Below are 20,642 nucleotides of genomic sequence, written 5' to 3'. Positions count from 1 at the left end.
TAACACGGGATTCATATAGAACTGTCTGAAATATAACACGAGATTCATATAGAACTGTCTGAAATATAACACGGGATTCATATAGAACTGTCTGAAATATAACACGGGATTAATATAGAACTGTCTGAAATATAACACGGGATTAATATAGAACTGTCTGAAATATAACACGGGATTAATATAGAACTGTCTGAAATATAACGGGATTAATATAGAACTGTCTGAAATATAACACGGGATTCATATAGAACTGTCTGCAATATAACACGGGATTCATATAGAACTGTCTGAAATATAACACGGGATTCATATAGAACTGTCTGAAATATAACACGGGATTCATATAGAACTGTCTGAAATATAACACGGGATTCATATAGAACTGTCTGAAATATAACACGAGATTCATATAGAACTGTCTGAAATATAACACGGGATTCATATAGAACTGTCTGAAATATAACACGGGATTAATATAGAACTGTCTGAAATATAACACGGGATTCATATAGAACTGTCTGAAATATAACACGGGATTCATATAGAACTGTCTGAAATATAACACGGGATTCATATAGAACTGTCTGAAATATAACACGGGATTCATATAGAACTGTCTGAAATATAACACGAGATTCATATAGAACTGTCTGAAATATAACACGGGATTCATATAGAACTGTCTGAAATATAACACGAGATTCATATAGAACTGTCTGAAATATAACACGGGATTCATATAGAACTGTCTGAAATATAACACGGGATTCATATAGAACTGTCTGAAATATAACACGGGATTCATATAGAACTGTCTGAAATATAACACGGGATTCATATAGAACTGTCTGAAATATAACACGGGATTCATATAGAACTGTCTGAAATATAACACGGGATTCATATAGAACTGTCTGAAATATAACACGGGATTCATATAGAACTGTCTGAAATATAACACGGGATTCATATAGAACTGTCTGAAATATAACACGGGATTCATATAGAACTGTCTGAAATATAACACGGGATTCATATAGAACTGTCTGAAATATAACACGGGATTCATATAGAACTGTCTGAAATATAACACGGGATTCATATAGAACTGTCTGAAATATAACACGGGATTCATATAGAACTGTCTGAAATATAACACGGGATTCATATAGAACTGTCTGAAATATAACACGGGATTCATATAGAACTGTCTGAAATATAACACGGGATTCATATAGAACTGTCTGAAATATAACACGGGATTAATATAGAACTGTCTGAAATATAACACGGGATTCATATAGAACTGTCTGAAATATAACACGGGATTCATATAGAACTGTCTGAAATATAACACGGGATTCATATAGAACTGTCTGAAATATAACACGGGATTCATATAGAACTGTCTGAAATATAACACGAGATTCATATAGAACTGTCTGAAATATAACACGGGATTCATATAGAACTGTCTGAAATATAACACGGGATTCATATAGAACTGTCTGAAATATAACACAGGATTCATATAGAACTGTCTGAAATATAACACGAGATTCATATAGAACTGTCTGAAATATAACACGGGATTCATATAGAACTGTCTGAAATATAACACGGGATTCATATAGAACTGTCTGAAATATAACACGGGATTCATATAGAACTGTCTGAAATATAACACGGGATTCATATAGAACTGTCTGAAATATAACACGGGATTCATATAGAACTGTCTGAAATATAACACGGGATTCATCTAGAACTGTCTGAAATATAACACGGGATTCATATAGAACTGTCTGAAATATAACACGGGATTCATATAGAACTGTCTGAAATATAACACAGGATTCATATAGAACTGTCTGAAATATAACACGGGACTAATATAGAACTGTCTGAAATATAACACGGGACTAATATAGAACTGTCTGAAATATAACACGGGATTAATATAGAACTGTCTGAAATATAACACGGGATTAATATAGAACTGTCTGAAATATAACACGGGATTCATATAGAACTGTCTGAAATATAACACGGGATTCATATAGAACTGTCTGAAATATAACACGGGATTCATATAGAACTGTCTGAAATATAACACAGGACTAATATAGAACTGTCTGAAATATAACACGGGATTCATATAGAACTGTCTGAAATATAACACGGGATTAATATAGAACTGTCTGAAATATAACACGGGATTCAAATAGAACTGTCTGAAATATAACACGGGATTCATATAGAACTGTCTGAAATATAACACGGGATTCAAATAGAACTGTCTGAAATATAACACGGGATTCATATAGAACTGTCTGAAATATAACACGGGATTCATATAGAACTGTCTGAAATATAACACAGGATTCATATAGAACTGTCTGAAATATAACACGGGATTAATATAGAACTGTCTGAAATATAACACGAGATTCATATAGAACTGTCTGAAATATAACACGGGATTCATATAGAACTGTCTGAAATATAACACGGGATTCATATAGAACTGTCTGAAATATAACACGGGATTAATATAGAACTGTCTGAAATATAACACGGGATTCATATAGAACTGTCTGAAATATAACACGGGATTCATATAGAACTGTCTGAAATATAACACGGGATTCATATAGAACTGTCTGAAATATAACACGGGATTAATATAGAACTGTCTGAAATATAACACGGGATTCATATAGAACTGTCTGAAATATAACACGAGATTAATATAGAACTGTCTGAAATATAACACGGGATTCATATAGAACTGTCTGAAATATAACACGGGACTAATATAGAACTGTCTGAAATATAACACGGGATTCATATAGAACTGTCTGAAATATAACACGGGATTAATATGGAACTGTCTGAAATATAACACGGGATTCATATAGAACTGTCTGCAATATAACACGGGATTAATATAGAACTGTCTGAAATATAACACGGGATTAATATAGAACTGTCTGAAATATAACACGGGATTCATATAGAACTGTCTGAAATATAACACGGGATTCATATAGAACTGTCTTAAATATAACACGGGATTAATATAGAACTGTCTGAAATATAACCCGGGATTAATATAGAACTGTCTGAAATATAACACTGGATTCATATAGAACTGTCTGAAATATAACACGGGATTAATATAGAACTGTCTGAAATATAACACGGGATTCATATAGAACTGTCTGAAATATAACACGGGATTCATATAGAACTGTCTGAAATATAACACGGGATTCATATAGAACTGTCTGAAATATAACACGGGATTCATATAGAACTGTCTGAAATATAACACGGGATTCATATAGAACTGTCTGAAATATAACACGGGATTCATATAGAACTGTCTGAAATATAACACGGGATTCATATAGAACTGTCTGAAATATAACACGGGATTCATATAGAACTGTCTGAAATATAACACGGGATTCATATAGAACTGTCTGAAATATAACACGGGATTCATATAGAACTGTCTGAAATATAACACGGGATTCATATAGAACTGTCTGAAATATAACACGGGATTCATATAGAACTGTCTGAAATATAACACGGGATTCATATAGAACTGTCTGAAATATAACACGGGATTCATATAGAACTGTCTGAAATATAACACGAGATTCATATAGAACTGTCTGAAATATAACACGGGATTCATATAGAACTGTCTGAAATATAACACGGGATTCATATAGAACTGTCTGAAATATAACACGGGATTCAAATAGAACTGTCTGAAATATAACACGGGATTCATATAGAACTGTCTGAAATATAACACGGGATTAATATAGAACTGTCTGAAATATAACACGGGATTAATATAGAACTGTCTGAAATATAACACGGGATTCATATAGAACTGTCTGAAATATAACACGGGATTCATATAGAACTGTCTGAAATATAACACGGGATTCATATAGAACTGTCTGAAATATAACACGGGATTCATATAGAACTGTCTGAAATATAACACGGGATTCATATAGAACTGTCTGAAATATAACACGGGATTAATATAGAACTGTCTGAAATATAACACGGGATTCATATAGAACTGTCTGAAATATAACACGAGATTAATATAGAACTGTCTGAAATATAACACGAGATTAATATAGAACTGTCTGAAATATAACACGGGATTCATATAGAACTGTCTGAAATATAACACGGGATTCATATAGAACTGTCTGAAATATAACACGGGATTAATATAGAACTGTCTGAAATATAACACGGGATTCATATAGAACTGTCTGAAATATAACACGAGATTCATATAGAACTGTCTGAAATATAACACGGGATTCATATAGAACTGTCTGAAATATAACACGGGATTCATATAGAACTGTCTGAAATATAACACGGGATTCATATAGAACTGTCTGAAATATAACACGGGATTCATATAGAACTGTCTGAAATATAACACGGGATTCATATAGAACTGTCTGAAATATAACACGGGATTCATATAGAACTGTCTGAAATATAACACGGGATTCATATAGAACTGTCTGAAATATAACACGGGATTCATATAGAACTGTCTGAAATATAACACGGGATTCATATAGAACTGTCTGAAATATAACACGGGATTCATATAGAACTGTCTGAAATATAACACGGGATTCATATAGAACTGTCTGAAATATAACACGGGATTCATATAGAACTGTCTGAAATATAACACGGGATTCATATAGAACTGTCTGAAATATAACACGGGATTCATATAGAACTGTCTGAAATATAACACGGGATTCATATAGAACTGTCTGAAATATAACACGGGATTCATATAGAACTGTCTGAAATATAACACGGGATTCATATAGAACTGTCTGAAATATAACACGGGATTCATATAGAACTGTCTGAAATATAACACGGGATTCATATAGAACTGTCTGAAATATAACACGGGATTAATATAGAACTGTCTGAAATATAACACGAGATTCATATAGAACTGTCTGAAATATAACACGGGATTCATATAGAACTGTCTGAAATATAACACGGGATTCATATAGAACTGTCTGAAATATAACACGGGATTAATATAGAACTGTCTGAAATATAACACGGGATTCATATAGAACTGTCTGAAATATAACACGGGATTCATATTGAACTGTCTGAAATATAACACGGGATTAATATAGAACTGTCTGAAATATAACAAGGGATTAATATAGAACTGTCTGAAATATAACACGGGATTCATATAGAACTGTCTGAAATATAACACGGGATTAATATAGAACTGTCTGAAATATAACACGGGATTCATATAGAACTGTCTGAAATATAACACAGGATTCATATAGAACTGTCTGAAATATAACACGAGATTCATATAGAACTGTCTGAAATATAACACGGGATTCATATAGAACTGTCTGAAATATAACACGGGATTCATATAGAACTGTCTGAAATATAACACGGGATTCATATAGAACTGTCTGAAATATAACACGGGATTCATATAGAACTGTCTGAAATATAACACGGGATTCATATAGAACTGTCTGAAATATAACACGGGATTCATATAGAACTGTCTGAAATATAACACGGGATTCATATAGAACTGTCTGAAATATAACACGGGATTCATATAGAACTGTCTGAAATATAACACGGGACTAATATAGAACTGTCTGAAATATAACACGGGACTAATATAGAACTGTCTGAAATATAACACGGGATTAATATAGAACTGTCTGAAATATAACACGGGATTAATATAGAACTGTCTGAAATATAACACGGGATTCATATAGAACTGTCTGAAATATAACACGGGATTCATATAGAACTGTCTGAAATATAACACGGGATTCATATAGAACTGTCTGAAATATAACACGGGACTAATATAGAACTGTCTGAAATATAACACGGGATTAATATAGAACTGTCTGAAATATAACACGGGATTCAAATAGAACTGTCTGAAATATAACACGGGATTCAAATAGAACTGTCTGAAATATAACACGGGATTCATATAGAACTGTCTGAAATATAACACGGGATTCATATAGAACTGTCTGAAATATAACACGGGATTAATATAGAACTGTCTGAAATATAACACGGGATTCATATAGAACTGTCTGAAATATAACACGGGATTCATATAGAACTGTCTGAAATATAACACGGGATTCATATAGAACTGTCTGAAATATAACACGGGATTCATATAGAACTGTCTGAAATATAACACGAGATTCATATAGAACTGTCTGAAATATAACACGGGATTCATATAGAACTGTCTGAAATATAACACGGGATTCATATAGAACTGTCTGAAATATAACACAGGATTCATATAGAACTGTCTGAAATATAACACGAGATTCATATAGAACTGTCTGAAATATAACACGGGATTCATATAGAACTGTCTGAAATATAACACGGGATTCATATAGAACTGTCTGAAATATAACACGGGATTCATATAGAACTGTCTGAAATATAACACGGGATTCATATAGAACTGTCTGAAATATAACACGGGATTCATATAGAACTGTCTGAAATATAACACGGGATTCATCTAGAACTGTCTGAAATATAACACGGGATTCATATAGAACTGTCTGAAATATAACACGGGATTCATATAGAACTGTCTGAAATATAACACAGGATTCATATAGAACTGTCTGAAATATAACACGGGACTAATATAGAACTGTCTGAAATATAACACGGGACTAATATAGAACTGTCTGAAATATAACACGGGATTAATATAGAACTGTCTGAAATATAACACGGGATTAATATAGAACTGTCTGAAATATAACACGGGATTCATATAGAACTGTCTGAAATATAACACGGGATTCATATAGAACTGTCTGAAATATAACACGGGATTCATATAGAACTGTCTGAAATATAACACAGGACTAATATAGAACTGTCTGAAATATAACACGGGATTCATATAGAACTGTCTGAAATATAACACGGGATTAATATAGAACTGTCTGAAATATAACACGGGATTCAAATAGAACTGTCTGAAATATAACACGGGATTCATATAGAACTGTCTGAAATATAACACGGGATTCAAATAGAACTGTCTGAAATATAACACGGGATTCATATAGAACTGTCTGAAATATAACACGGGATTCATATAGAACTGTCTGAAATATAACACAGGATTCATATAGAACTGTCTGAAATATAACACGGGATTAATATAGAACTGTCTGAAATATAACACGAGATTCATATAGAACTGTCTGAAATATAACACGGGATTCATATAGAACTGTCTGAAATATAACACGGGATTCATATAGAACTGTCTGAAATATAACACGGGATTAATATAGAACTGTCTGAAATATAACACGGGATTCATATAGAACTGTCTGAAATATAACACGGGATTCATATAGAACTGTCTGAAATATAACACGGGATTCATATAGAACTGTCTGAAATATAACACGGGATTAATATAGAACTGTCTGAAATATAACACGGGATTCATATAGAACTGTCTGAAATATAACACGGGATTAATATAGAACTGTCTGAAATATAACACGGGATTCATATAGAACTGTCTGAAATATAACACGGGACTAATATAGAACTGTCTGCAATATAACACGGGATTAATATAGAACTGTCTGAAATATAACACGGGATTAATATAGAACTGTCTGAAATATAACACGGGATTCATATAGAACTGTCTGAAATATAACACGGGATTCATATAGAACTGTCTGAAATATAACACGGGATTAATATAGAACTGTCTGAAATATAACCCGGGATTAATATAGAACTGTCTGAAATATAACACTGGATTCATATAGAACTGTCTGAAATATAACACGGGATTAATATAGAACTGTCTGAAATATAACACGGGATTCATATAGAACTGTCTGAAATATAACACGGGATTCATATAGAACTGTCTGAAATATAACACGGGATTCATATAGAACTGTCTGAAATATAACACGGGATTCATATAGAACTGTCTGAAATATAACACGGGATTCATATAGAACTGTCTGAAATATAACACGGGATTCATATAGAACTGTCTGAAATATAACACGGGATTCATATAGAACTGTCTGAAATATAACACGGGATTCATATAGAACTGTCTGAAATATAACACGGGATTCATATAGAACTGTCTGAAATATAACACGGGATTCATATAGAACTGTCTGAAATATAACACGGGATTCATATAGAACTGTCTGAAATATAACACGGGATTCATATAGAACTGTCTGAAATATAACACGGGATTCATATAGAACTGTCTGAAATATAACACGGGATTCATATAGAACTGTCTGAAATATAACACGAGATTCATATAGAACTGTCTGAAATATAACACGGGATTCATATAGAACTGTCTGAAATATAACACGGGATTCATATAGAACTGTCTGAAATATAACACGGGATTCAAATAGAACTGTCTGAAATATAACACGGGATTCATATAGAACTGTCTGAAATATAACACGGGATTAATATAGAACTGTCTGAAATATAACACGGGATTAATATAGAACTGTCTGAAATATAACACGGGATTCATATAGAACTGTCTGAAATATAACACGGGATTCATATAGAACTGTCTGAAATATAACACGGGATTCATATAGAACTGTCTGAAATATAACACGGGATTCATATAGAACTGTCTGAAATATAACACGGGATTCATATAGAACTGTCTGAAATATAACACGGGATTAATATAGAACTGTCTGAAATATAACACGGGATTCATATAGAACTGTCTGAAATATAACACGAGATTAATATAGAACTGTCTGAAATATAACACGAGATTAATATAGAACTGTCTGAAATATAACACGGGATTCATATAGAACTGTCTGAAATATAACACGGGATTCATATAGAACTGTCTGAAATATAACACGGGATTAATATAGAACTGTCTGAAATATAACACGGGATTCATATAGAACTGACTGAAATATAACACGAGATTCATATAGAACTGTCTGAAATATAACACGGGATTCATATAGAACTGTCTGAAATATAACACGGGATTCATATAGAACTGTCTGAAATATAACACGGGATTCATATAGAACTGTCTGAAATATAACACGGGATTCATATAGAACTGTCTGAAATATAACACGGGATTCATATAGAACTGTCTGAAATATAACACGGGATTCATATAGAACTGTCTGAAATATAACACGGGATTCATATAGAACTGTCTGAAATATAACACGGGATTCATATAGAACTGTCTGAAATATAACACGGGATTAATATAGAACTGTCTGAAATATAACACGGGATTCATATAGAACTGTCTGAAATATAACACGGGATTCATATAGAACTGTCTGAAATATAACACGGGATTCATATAGAACTGTCTGAAATATAACACGGGATTCATATAGAACTGTCTGAAATATAACACGGGATTCATATAGAACTGTCTGAAATATAACACGGGATTAATATAGAACTGTCTGAAATATAACACGGGATTCATATAGAACTGTCTGAAATATAACACGAGATTAATATAGAACTGTCTGAAATATAACACGAGATTAATATAGAACTGTCTGAAATATAACACGGGATTCATATAGAACTGTCTGAAATATAACACGGGATTCATATAGAACTGTCTGAAATATAACACGGGATTAATATAGAACTGTCTGAAATATAACACGGGATTCATATAGAACTGTCTGAAATATAACACGAGATTCATATAGAACTGTCTGAAATATAACACGGGATTCATATAGAACTGTCTGAAATATAACACGGGATTCATATAGAACTGTCTGAAATATAACACGGGATTCATATAGAACTGTCTGAAATATAACACGGGATTCATATAGAACTGTCTGAAATATAACACGGGATTCATATAGAACTGTCTGAAATATAACACGGGATTCATATAGAACTGTCTGAAATATAACACGGGATTCATATAGAACTGTCTGAAATATAACACGGGATTCATATAGAACTGTCTGAAATATAACACGGGATTCATATAGAACTGTCTGAAATATAACACGGGATTCATATAGAACTGTCTGAAATATAACACGGGATTCATATAGAACTGTCTGAAATATAACACGGGATTCATATAGAACTGTCTGAAATATAACACGGGATTCATATAGAACTGTCTGAAATATAACACGGGATTCATATAGAACTGTCTGAAATATAACACGGGATTCATATAGAACTGTCTGAAATATAACACGGGATTCATATAGAACTGTCTGAAATATAACACGGGATTCATATAGAACTGTCTGAAATATAACACGGGATTCATATAGAACTGTCTGAAATATAACACGGGATTCATATAGAACTGTCTGAAATATAACACGGGATTAATATAGAACTGTCTGAAATATAACACGAGATTCATATAGAACTGTCTGAAATATAACACGGGATTCATATAGAACTGTCTGAAATATAACACGGGATTCATATAGAACTGTCTGAAATATAACACGGGATTAATATAGAACTGTCTGAAATATAACACGGGATTCATATAGAACTGTCTGAAATATAACACGGGATTCATATAGAACTGTCTGAAATATAACACGGGATTAATATAGAACTGTCTGAAATATAACAAGGGATTAATATAGAACTGTCTGAAATATAACACGGGATTCATATAGAACTGTCTGAAATATAACACGGGATTAATATAGAACTGTCTGAAATATAACACGGGATTCATATAGAACTGTCTGAAATATAACACAGGATTCATATAGAACTGTCTGAAATATAACACGAGATTCATATAGAACTGTCTGAAATATAACACGGGATTCATATAGAACTGTCTGAAATATAACACGGGATTCATATAGAACTGTCTGAAATATAACACGGGATTCATATAGAACTGTCTGAAATATAACACGGGATTCATATAGAACTGTCTGAAATATAACACGGGATTCATATAGAACTGTCTGAAATATAACACGGGATTCATATAGAACTGTCTGAAATATAACACGGGATTCATATAGAACTGTCTGAAATATAACACGGGATTCATATAGAACTGTCTGAAATATAACACGGGACTAATATAGAACTGTCTGAAATATAACACGGGACTAATATAGAACTGTCTGAAATATAACACGGGATTAATATAGAACTGTCTGAAATATAACACGGGATTAATATAGAACTGTCTGAAATATAACACGGGATTCATATAGAACTGTCTGAAATATAACACGGGATTCATATAGAACTGTCTGAAATATAACACGGGATTCATATAGAACTGTCTGAAATATAACACGGGACTAATATAGAACTGTCTGAAATATAACACGGGATTAATATAGAACTGTCTGAAATATAACACGGGATTCAAATAGAACTGTCTGAAATATAACACGGGATTCAAATAGAACTGTCTGAAATATAACACGGGATTCATATAGAACTGTCTGAAATATAACACGGGATTCATATAGAACTGTCTGAAATATAACACGGGATTAATATAGAACTGTCTGAAATATAACACAGGATTCATATAGAACTGTCTGAAATATAACACGGGATTAATATAGAACTGTCTGAAATATAACACGAGATTCATATAGAACTGTCTGAAATATAACACGGGATTCATATAGAACTGTCTGAAATATAACACGGGATTCATATAGAACTGTCTGAAATATAACACGGGATTCATATAGAACTGTCTGAAATATAACACGGGATTCATATAGAACTGTCTGAAATATAACACGGGATTAATATAGAACTGTCTGAAATATAACACGAGATTCATATAGAACTGTCTGAAATATAACACGGGATTCATATAGAACTGTCTGAAATATAACACGGGATTCATATAGAACTGTCTGAAATATAACACGGGATTAATATAGAACTGTCTGAAATATAACACGGGATTCATATAGAACTGTCTGAAATATAACACGGGATTCATATAGAACTGTCTGAAATATAACACGGGATTAATATAGAACTGTCTGAAATATAACACGGGATTCATATAGAACTGTCTGAAATATAACACGGGATTCATATAGAACTGTCTGAAATATAACACGGGATTCATATAGAACTGTCTGAAATATAACACGGGATTCATATAGAACTGTCTGAAATATAACACGGGATTCATATAGAACTGTCTGAAATATAACACGGGATTCATATAGAACTGTCTGAAATATAACACGGGATTAATATAGAACTGTCTGAAATATAACACGGGATTCATATAGAACTGTCTGAAATATAACACGGGATTCATATAGAACTGTCTGAAATATAACACGGGATTCATATAGAACTGTCTGAAATATAACACGGGATTCATATAGAACTGTCTGAAATATAACACGGGATTCATATAGAACTGTCTGAAATATAACACGGGATTCATATAGAACTGTCTGAAATATAACACGGGATTCATATAGAACTGTCTGAAATATAACACGGGATTCATATAGAACTGTCTGAAATATAACACGGGATTCATATAGAACTGTCTGAAATATAACACGGGATTCATATAGAACTGTCTGAAATATAACACGGGATTCATATAGAACTGTCTGAAATATAACACGGGATTCATATAGAATTGTCTGAAATATAACACGGGATTCATATAGAACTGTCTGAAATATAACACGGGATTCATATAGAACTGTCTGAAATATAACACGAGATTCATATAGAACTGTCTGAAATATAACACGGGATTCATATAGAACTGTCTGAAATATAACACGGGATTCAAATAGAACTGTCTGAAATATAACACGGGATTAATATAGAACTGTCTGAAATATAACAAGGGATTAATATAGAACTGTCTGAAATATAACACGGGATTCATATAGAACTGTCTGAAATATAACACGGGATTCATATAGAACTGTCTGAAATATAACACGGGATTAATATAGAACTGTCTGAAATATAACACGGGATTCATATAGAACTGTCTGAAATATAACACGGGATTCATATAGAACTGTCTGAAATATAACACGGGATTCATATAGAACTGTCTGAAATATAACACGGGATTCATATAGAACTGTCTGAAATATAACACGGGATTCATATAGAACTGTCTGAAATATAACACGGGATTAATATAGAACTGTCTGAAATATAACACGGGATTCATATAGAACTGTCTGAAATATAACACGGGATTCATATAGAACTGTCTGAAATATAACACGAGATTAATATAGAACTGTCTGAAATATAACACGGGATTAATATAGAACTGTCTGAAATATAACACGGGATTCATATAGAACTGTCTGAAAAATAACACGGGATTAATATAGAACTGTCTGAAATATAACACGGGATTCATATAGAACTGTCTGAAATATAACACGGGATTCATATAGAACTGTCTGAAATATAACACGGGATTCATATAGAACTGTCTGAAATATAACACGGGATTCATATAGAACTGTCTGCAATATAACACGGGATTAATATAGAACTGTCTGAAATATAACACGGGATTCATATAGAACTGTCTGAAATATAACACGGGATTCATATAGAACTGTCTGAAATATAACACGGGATTAATATAGAACTGTCTGAAATATAAGAAGGGATTCATATAGAACTGTCTGAAATATAACACGGGATTCATATAGAACTGTCTGAAATATAACACGGGATTCATATAGAACTGTCTGAAATATAACACGGGATTAATATAGAACTGTCTGAAATATAACACGGGATTCATATAGAACTGTCTGAAATATAACACGGGATTCATATAGAACTGTCTGAAATATAACACGGGATTCATATAGAACTGTCTGAAATATAACACGGGATTCATATAGAACTGTCTGAAATATAACACGGGATTAATATAGAACTGTCTGAAATATAACACGGGATTCATATAGAACTGTCTGAAATATAACACGGGATTAATATAGAACTGTCTGAAATATAACACGGGATTCATATAGAACTGTCTGAAATATAACACGGGATTCATATAGAACTGTCTGAAATATAACACGGGATTCATATAGAACTGTCTGAAATATAACACGGGATTCATATAGAACTGTCTGAAATATAACACTGGATTCATATAGAACTGTCTGAAATATAACACGGGATTCATATAGAACTGTCTGAAATATAACACGAGATTCATATAGAACTGTCTGAAATATAACACGGGATTCATATAGAACTGTCTGAAATATAACACGGGATTCATATAGAACTGTCTGAAATATAACACGGGATTAATATAGAACTGTCTGAAATATAACACGGGATTCATATAGAACTGTCTGAAATATAACACGGGATTCATATAGAACTGTCTGAAATATAACACGGGATTCATATAGAACTGTCTGAAATATAACACGGGATTCATATAGAACTGTCTGAAATATAACACGGGATTCATATAGAACTGTCTGAAATATAACACGGGATTCATATAGAACTGTCTGAAATATAACACGGGATTCATATAGAACTGTCTGAAATATAACACGGGATTCATATAGAACTGTCTGAAATATAACACGGGATTAATATAGAACTGTCTGAAATATAACACGGGATTCATATAGAACTGTCTGAAATATAACACGGGATTCATATAGAACTGTCTGAAATATAACACGGGATTCATATAGAACTGTCTGAAATATAACACGGGACTAATATAGAACTGTCTGAAATATAACACGAGATTCATATAGAACTGTCTGAAATATAACACGGGATTCATATAGAACTGTCTGAAATATAACACGGGATTAATATAGAACTGTCTGAAATATAACACGGGATTCATATAGAACTGTCTGAAATATAACACGGGATTCATATAGAACTGTCTGAAATATAACACGGGATTCATATAGAACTGTCTGAAATATAACACGGGATTAATATAGAACTGTCTGAAATATAACACGGGATTCATATAGAACTGTCTGAAATATAACACGGGATTCATATAGAACTGTCTGAAATATAACACGGGATTAATATAGAACTGTCTGAAATATAACACGGGACTAATATAGAACTGTCTGAAATATAACACAGGATTAATATAGAACTGTCTGAAATATAACACGGGATTCATATAGAACTGTCTGAAATATAACACGGGATTAATATAGAACTGTCTGAAATATAACACGGGATTCATATAGAACTGTCTGAAATATAACACAGGATTCATATAGAACTGTCTGAAATATAACACGGGATTCATATAGAACTGTCTGAAATATAACACGGGATTAATATAGAACTGTCTGAAATATAACACGGGATTAATATAGAACTGTCTGAAATATAACACGGGATTCATATAGAACTGTCTGAAATATAACACGGGATTCATATAGAACTGTCTGAAATATAACACGGGATTCATATAGAACTGTCTGAAATATAACACGGGATTAATATAGAACTGTCTGAAATATAACACGGGATTCATATAGAACTGTCTGAAATATAACACAGGATTCATATAGAACTGTCTGAAATATAACACGGGATTCATATAGAACTGTCTGAAATATAACACGGGATTAATATAGAACTGTCTGAAATATAACACGGGATTCATATAGAACTGTCTGAAATATAACACGGGATTCATATAGAACTGTCTGAAATATAACACGGGATTAATATAGAACTGTCTGAAATATAACACGGGACTAATATAGAACTGTCTGAAATATAACACGGGATTCATATAGAACTGTCTGAAATATAACACGGGATTCATATAGAACTGTCTGAAATATAACACGGGATTCATATAGAACTGTCTGAAATATAACACGAGATTCATATAGAACTGTCTGAAATATAACACGGGATTCATATAGAACTGTCTGAAATATAACACGAGATTCATATAGAACTGTCTGAACTATAACACGGGCTTCATATAGAACTGTCTGAAATATAACACGGGATTCATATAGAACTGTCTGAAATATAACACGGGATTCATATAGAACTGTCTGAAATATAACACGGGATTCATATAGAACTGTCTGAAATATAACACGGGATTCATATAGAACTGTCTGAAATATAACACGGGATTCATATAGAACTGTCTGAAATATAACACGGGATTCATATAGAACTGTCTGAAATATAACACGGGATTCATATAGAACTGTCTGAAATATAACACGGGATTAATATAGAACTGTCTGAAATATAACACGGGATTCATATAGAACTGTCTGAAATATAACACGAGATTCATATAGAACTGTCTGAACTATAACACGGGCTTCATATAGAACTGTCTGAAATATAACACGGGATTCATATAGAACTGTCTGAAATATAACACGGGATTCATATAGAACTGTCTGAAATATAACACGGGATTCATATAGAACTGTCTGAAATATAACACGGGATTCATATAGAACTGTCTGAAATATAACACGGGATTAATATAGAACTGTCTGAAATATAACACGGGATTCATATAGAACTGTCTGAAATATAACACGGGATTCATATAGAACTGTCTGAAATATAACACGGGATTCATATAGAACTGTCTGAAATATAACACGGGATTAATATAGAACTGTCTGAAATATAACACGGGATTCATATAGAACTGTCTGAAATATAACACGGGATTAATATAGAACTGTCTGAAATATAACACGGGATTCATATAGAACTGTCTGAAATATAACACGGGATTCATATAGAACTGTCTGAAATATAACACGGGATTCATATAGAACTGTCTGAAATATAACACGGGATTAATATAGAACTGTCTGAAATATAACACGGGATTCATATAGAACTGTCTGAAATATAACACGGGATTCATATAGAACTGTCTGAAATATAACACGGGATTAATATAGAACTGTCTGAAATATAACACGGGATTCATATAGAACTGTCTGAAATATAACACGGGATTCATATAGAACTGTCTGAAATATAACACGGGATTCATATAGAACTGTCTGAAATATAACACGGGATTCATATAGAACTGTCTGAAATATAACACGGGATTCATATAGAACTGTCTGAAATATAACACGGGATTAATATAGAACTGTCTGAAATATAACACGGGATTCATATAGAACTGTCTGAAATATAACACGGGATTCATATACAACTGTCTGAAATATAACACGGGATTAATATAGAACTGTCTGAAATATAACACGGGATTCATATAGAACTGTCTGAAATATAACACGGGATTCATATAGAACTGTCTGAAATATAACACGGGATTCATATAGAACTGTCTGAAATATAACACGGGATTCATATAGAACTGTCTGAAATATAACACGGGATTCATATAGAACTGTCTGAAATATAACACGGGATTCATATAGAACTGTCTGAAATATAACACGGGATTCATATAGAACTGTCTGAAATATAACACGGGATTAATATAGAACTGTCTGAAATATAACACGGGATTCATATAGAACTGTCTGAAATATAACACGGGATTCATATAGAACTGTCTGAAATATAACACGGGATTCATATAGAACTGTCTGAAATATAACACGGGATTCATATAGAACTGTCTGAAATATAACACGGGATTCATATAGAACTGTCTGAAATATAACACGGGATTCATATAGAACTGTCTGAAATATAACACGGGATTCATATAGAACTGTCTGAAATATAACACGGGATTAATATAGAACTGTCTGAAATATAACACGGGATTCATATAGAACTGTCTGAAATATAACACGGGATTCATATAGAACTGTCTGAAATATAACACGGGATTCATATAGAACTGTCTGAAATATAACACGAGATTCATATAGAACTGTCTGAAATATAACACGGGATTCATATAGAACTGTCTGAACTATAACACGGGATTAATATAGAACTGTCTGAAATATAACACGGGATTCATATAGAACTGTCTGAAATATAACACGAGATTCATATAGAACTGTCTGAAATATAACACGGGATTCATATAGAACTGTCTGAAATATAACACGGGACTAATATAGAACTGTCTGAAATATAACACGGGATTCATATAGAACTGTCTGAAATATAACACGGGATTCATATAGAACTGTCTGAAATATAACACGGGATTCATATAGAACTGTCTGAAATATAACAAGGGATTCATATAGAACTGTCTGAAATATAACACGGGATTCATATAGAACTGTCTGAATTACAGCAAAGAATCCTACTGGTGGTTTAGGGACAGAGTTGTCCAATTTTCCAATTTCTCTGTTACATTGACTACAATGAATGTTTTGTGAATAACCCGGCTTGTCATGTATTGAATGTCATACATGCGCAGGGCCTAGTGTTTGTGTACCTGTATAAAGCAGTTTTCACTAATTAATTAACCTGGGCGTTACATGCCATGTGAACCTTTCAGAATATCACACAGTTTTTGTTTGCAATAGGTTCTCTCCATATTTATTAAATTCCTGGAGATGATGACACTCACCTGGGGTGCGCTTGTTGCAACAAGAAATGCGTTGGTTCTTCCTGGGTGATCATAGTCATGCATTGCTGCTGCGACATACAACGCCATCAGCTCCAGCGATGGAATATTCCCTGACAGACATCCGTATTTATCATCGGAGGCGTTCAACGTCTTGGAAAACATGTATCCCATATGTGCATGGGTGATTCCACTGTCAGAATCTGAGGAGAAATAACAGGAATTTTCCAAGTTTTTCAGAAATTTATATAGACCGCCACATTTTTTTTATTTTTTTTTTGTTGTAATTTCTCTTTATTAAATTATTTGTCTTGAGACATTTTGTATAAATATACATACAGTAAAACAATGATTCTGTTAAGAATCAGACATGAAAATATTCCTACCATAGTCATAGAAGGATCGTTTTTTTCTTTTTTTATATTCTTATATCTATACAATTACATTACTTTTGTTTAACTTGGCACTTTAATCTTTGCATCGACAGTATAGACATTCTTGTTTTGCATACATTGTTCATCTTATCAATGATTAATCCACATTCACACAAACTTCAACATACATTGAAACATAAAATGGGTTATCTCTTGATCTTCAAATTATTAATCTTTTTTTCCTCTTTAGCTTTCTATAAGGTTTATATCTGCTATAAGGGTATTATCTCTCTTACTGAGTTTTTTTTATGAGCATTATGCCAGATTCTTCCTTTTTCCATCTCTAATTGATTCAGAATGTGGCCCTTTAAATGCTGCATATTTGGAATATCTGTTTTTCTCCACGATCTTGCAATCAGGAGCTTTGTGGCCATAAAACAAACAATGTATAACTAGTATTTCGTTCTTTTTATCTAGCTTGTTGTTGTAAATAAAGCTGTTTGTGGTGTAAAGTTTAGATGAATATTACGTATCTCAGCTATTATTTTATATGTAAGGTCCCATATTGGTTGGATTCTAAGGCAGCTCCACCATATGTGTATCATGGAGCCGTAGACTGCCAAATTTATGGTGGCAGAAAGGATTCACCATGATGTGGTGGGCATAATAATATTCAATGACATGGTCTGAATATCAGAGTCACGTGTTACCTGAGTCGCTGGCAGAGCCCTGGTCGCTGGAGATATTCTGGAGTCCTGGAATGGCCTGAGTACTTAGATACCACACAGCGTGGAGAACATCGGTGGCGTGAATCCGGTTATGATCTGCCATAACATTACGAAGAATGACACCATGTAACTAGTAACTGAACGTAACACAATATAAAACATGCCATGCACAGCTAACATCATGGCTACTACTGTAACCCCTTCACTACCTGGCACTTTTTGATTAATAAAAAAATATTAGCATAACGTTTACTTGAAACAAAGGATCCGTAGCGAACACATAAGCATATAATAATATAGATGTTTAGTGCATAGATTTCGTATCATGTAAACGTAAACATGAAGATTAAATAGTGGAAATTAATAGAATTCCTTTTTTGAGTTTTTCGTTCATCCTTTATAAACATTTTATAAGGAATGAAAAGCTTTAGATAGTATTCAGTACATGAGGGAAACAACATACATTTCCCCCACACCCACCATTCATGGGTTGGAGGAACTGAAAGGAGAGGCAGTTCTCTCCTGGTTTATGTGGAGCGTTCCTACCCTCGGACTTCATATGTTAGTTCATCATCCCACAGGGTCCAGATAGGACCAGCGCTACCTAAAACTCTGTGCACTCCAATTACAATAATGCTTGCTCCGAGCTCAGCAAGGTTTGTTAGTACATAAGGAGACAGGAGATTGCAGGAGACTTTCCATTTGAAAATGCAATGTTTATTCTAATGTTGGATTAGTCCACTTTAGCTATAACATTTTATCATAATATAATCGTCAATCTAC

The 20,642-nt window shown here is 32.9% G+C and overlaps 1 protein-coding gene across 3 annotated transcripts in view; it reads right to left on the bottom strand.

The window, feature by feature from the left end:
• The window catches only part of PDE3A (phosphodiesterase 3A), a 443,952-nt gene that overhangs the window by 60,465 nt on the left and 362,845 nt on the right, over positions 1 to 20,642 (bottom strand). For all 3 annotated transcript variants that reach the window (XM_063446637.1, XM_063446639.1, XM_063446638.1), the window contains 2 exons: positions 19,842 to 19,955; positions 18,761 to 18,960 (listed from right to left, as the gene is read on the bottom strand). In XM_063446637.1, coding sequence (XP_063302707.1) covers positions 18,761 to 18,960; positions 19,842 to 19,955 — 314 coding nt within the window. The remainder of the gene's footprint in view (positions 1 to 18,760; positions 18,961 to 19,841; positions 19,956 to 20,642) is intronic.

This window comes from Pelobates fuscus, chromosome 3, assembly GCF_036172605.1.
Source record: "Pelobates fuscus isolate aPelFus1 chromosome 3, aPelFus1.pri, whole genome shotgun sequence".
Taxonomy (NCBI): domain Eukaryota; kingdom Metazoa; phylum Chordata; class Amphibia; order Anura; family Pelobatidae; genus Pelobates; species Pelobates fuscus.
This window is presented reverse-complemented; position numbering and strand designations above follow the sequence as displayed.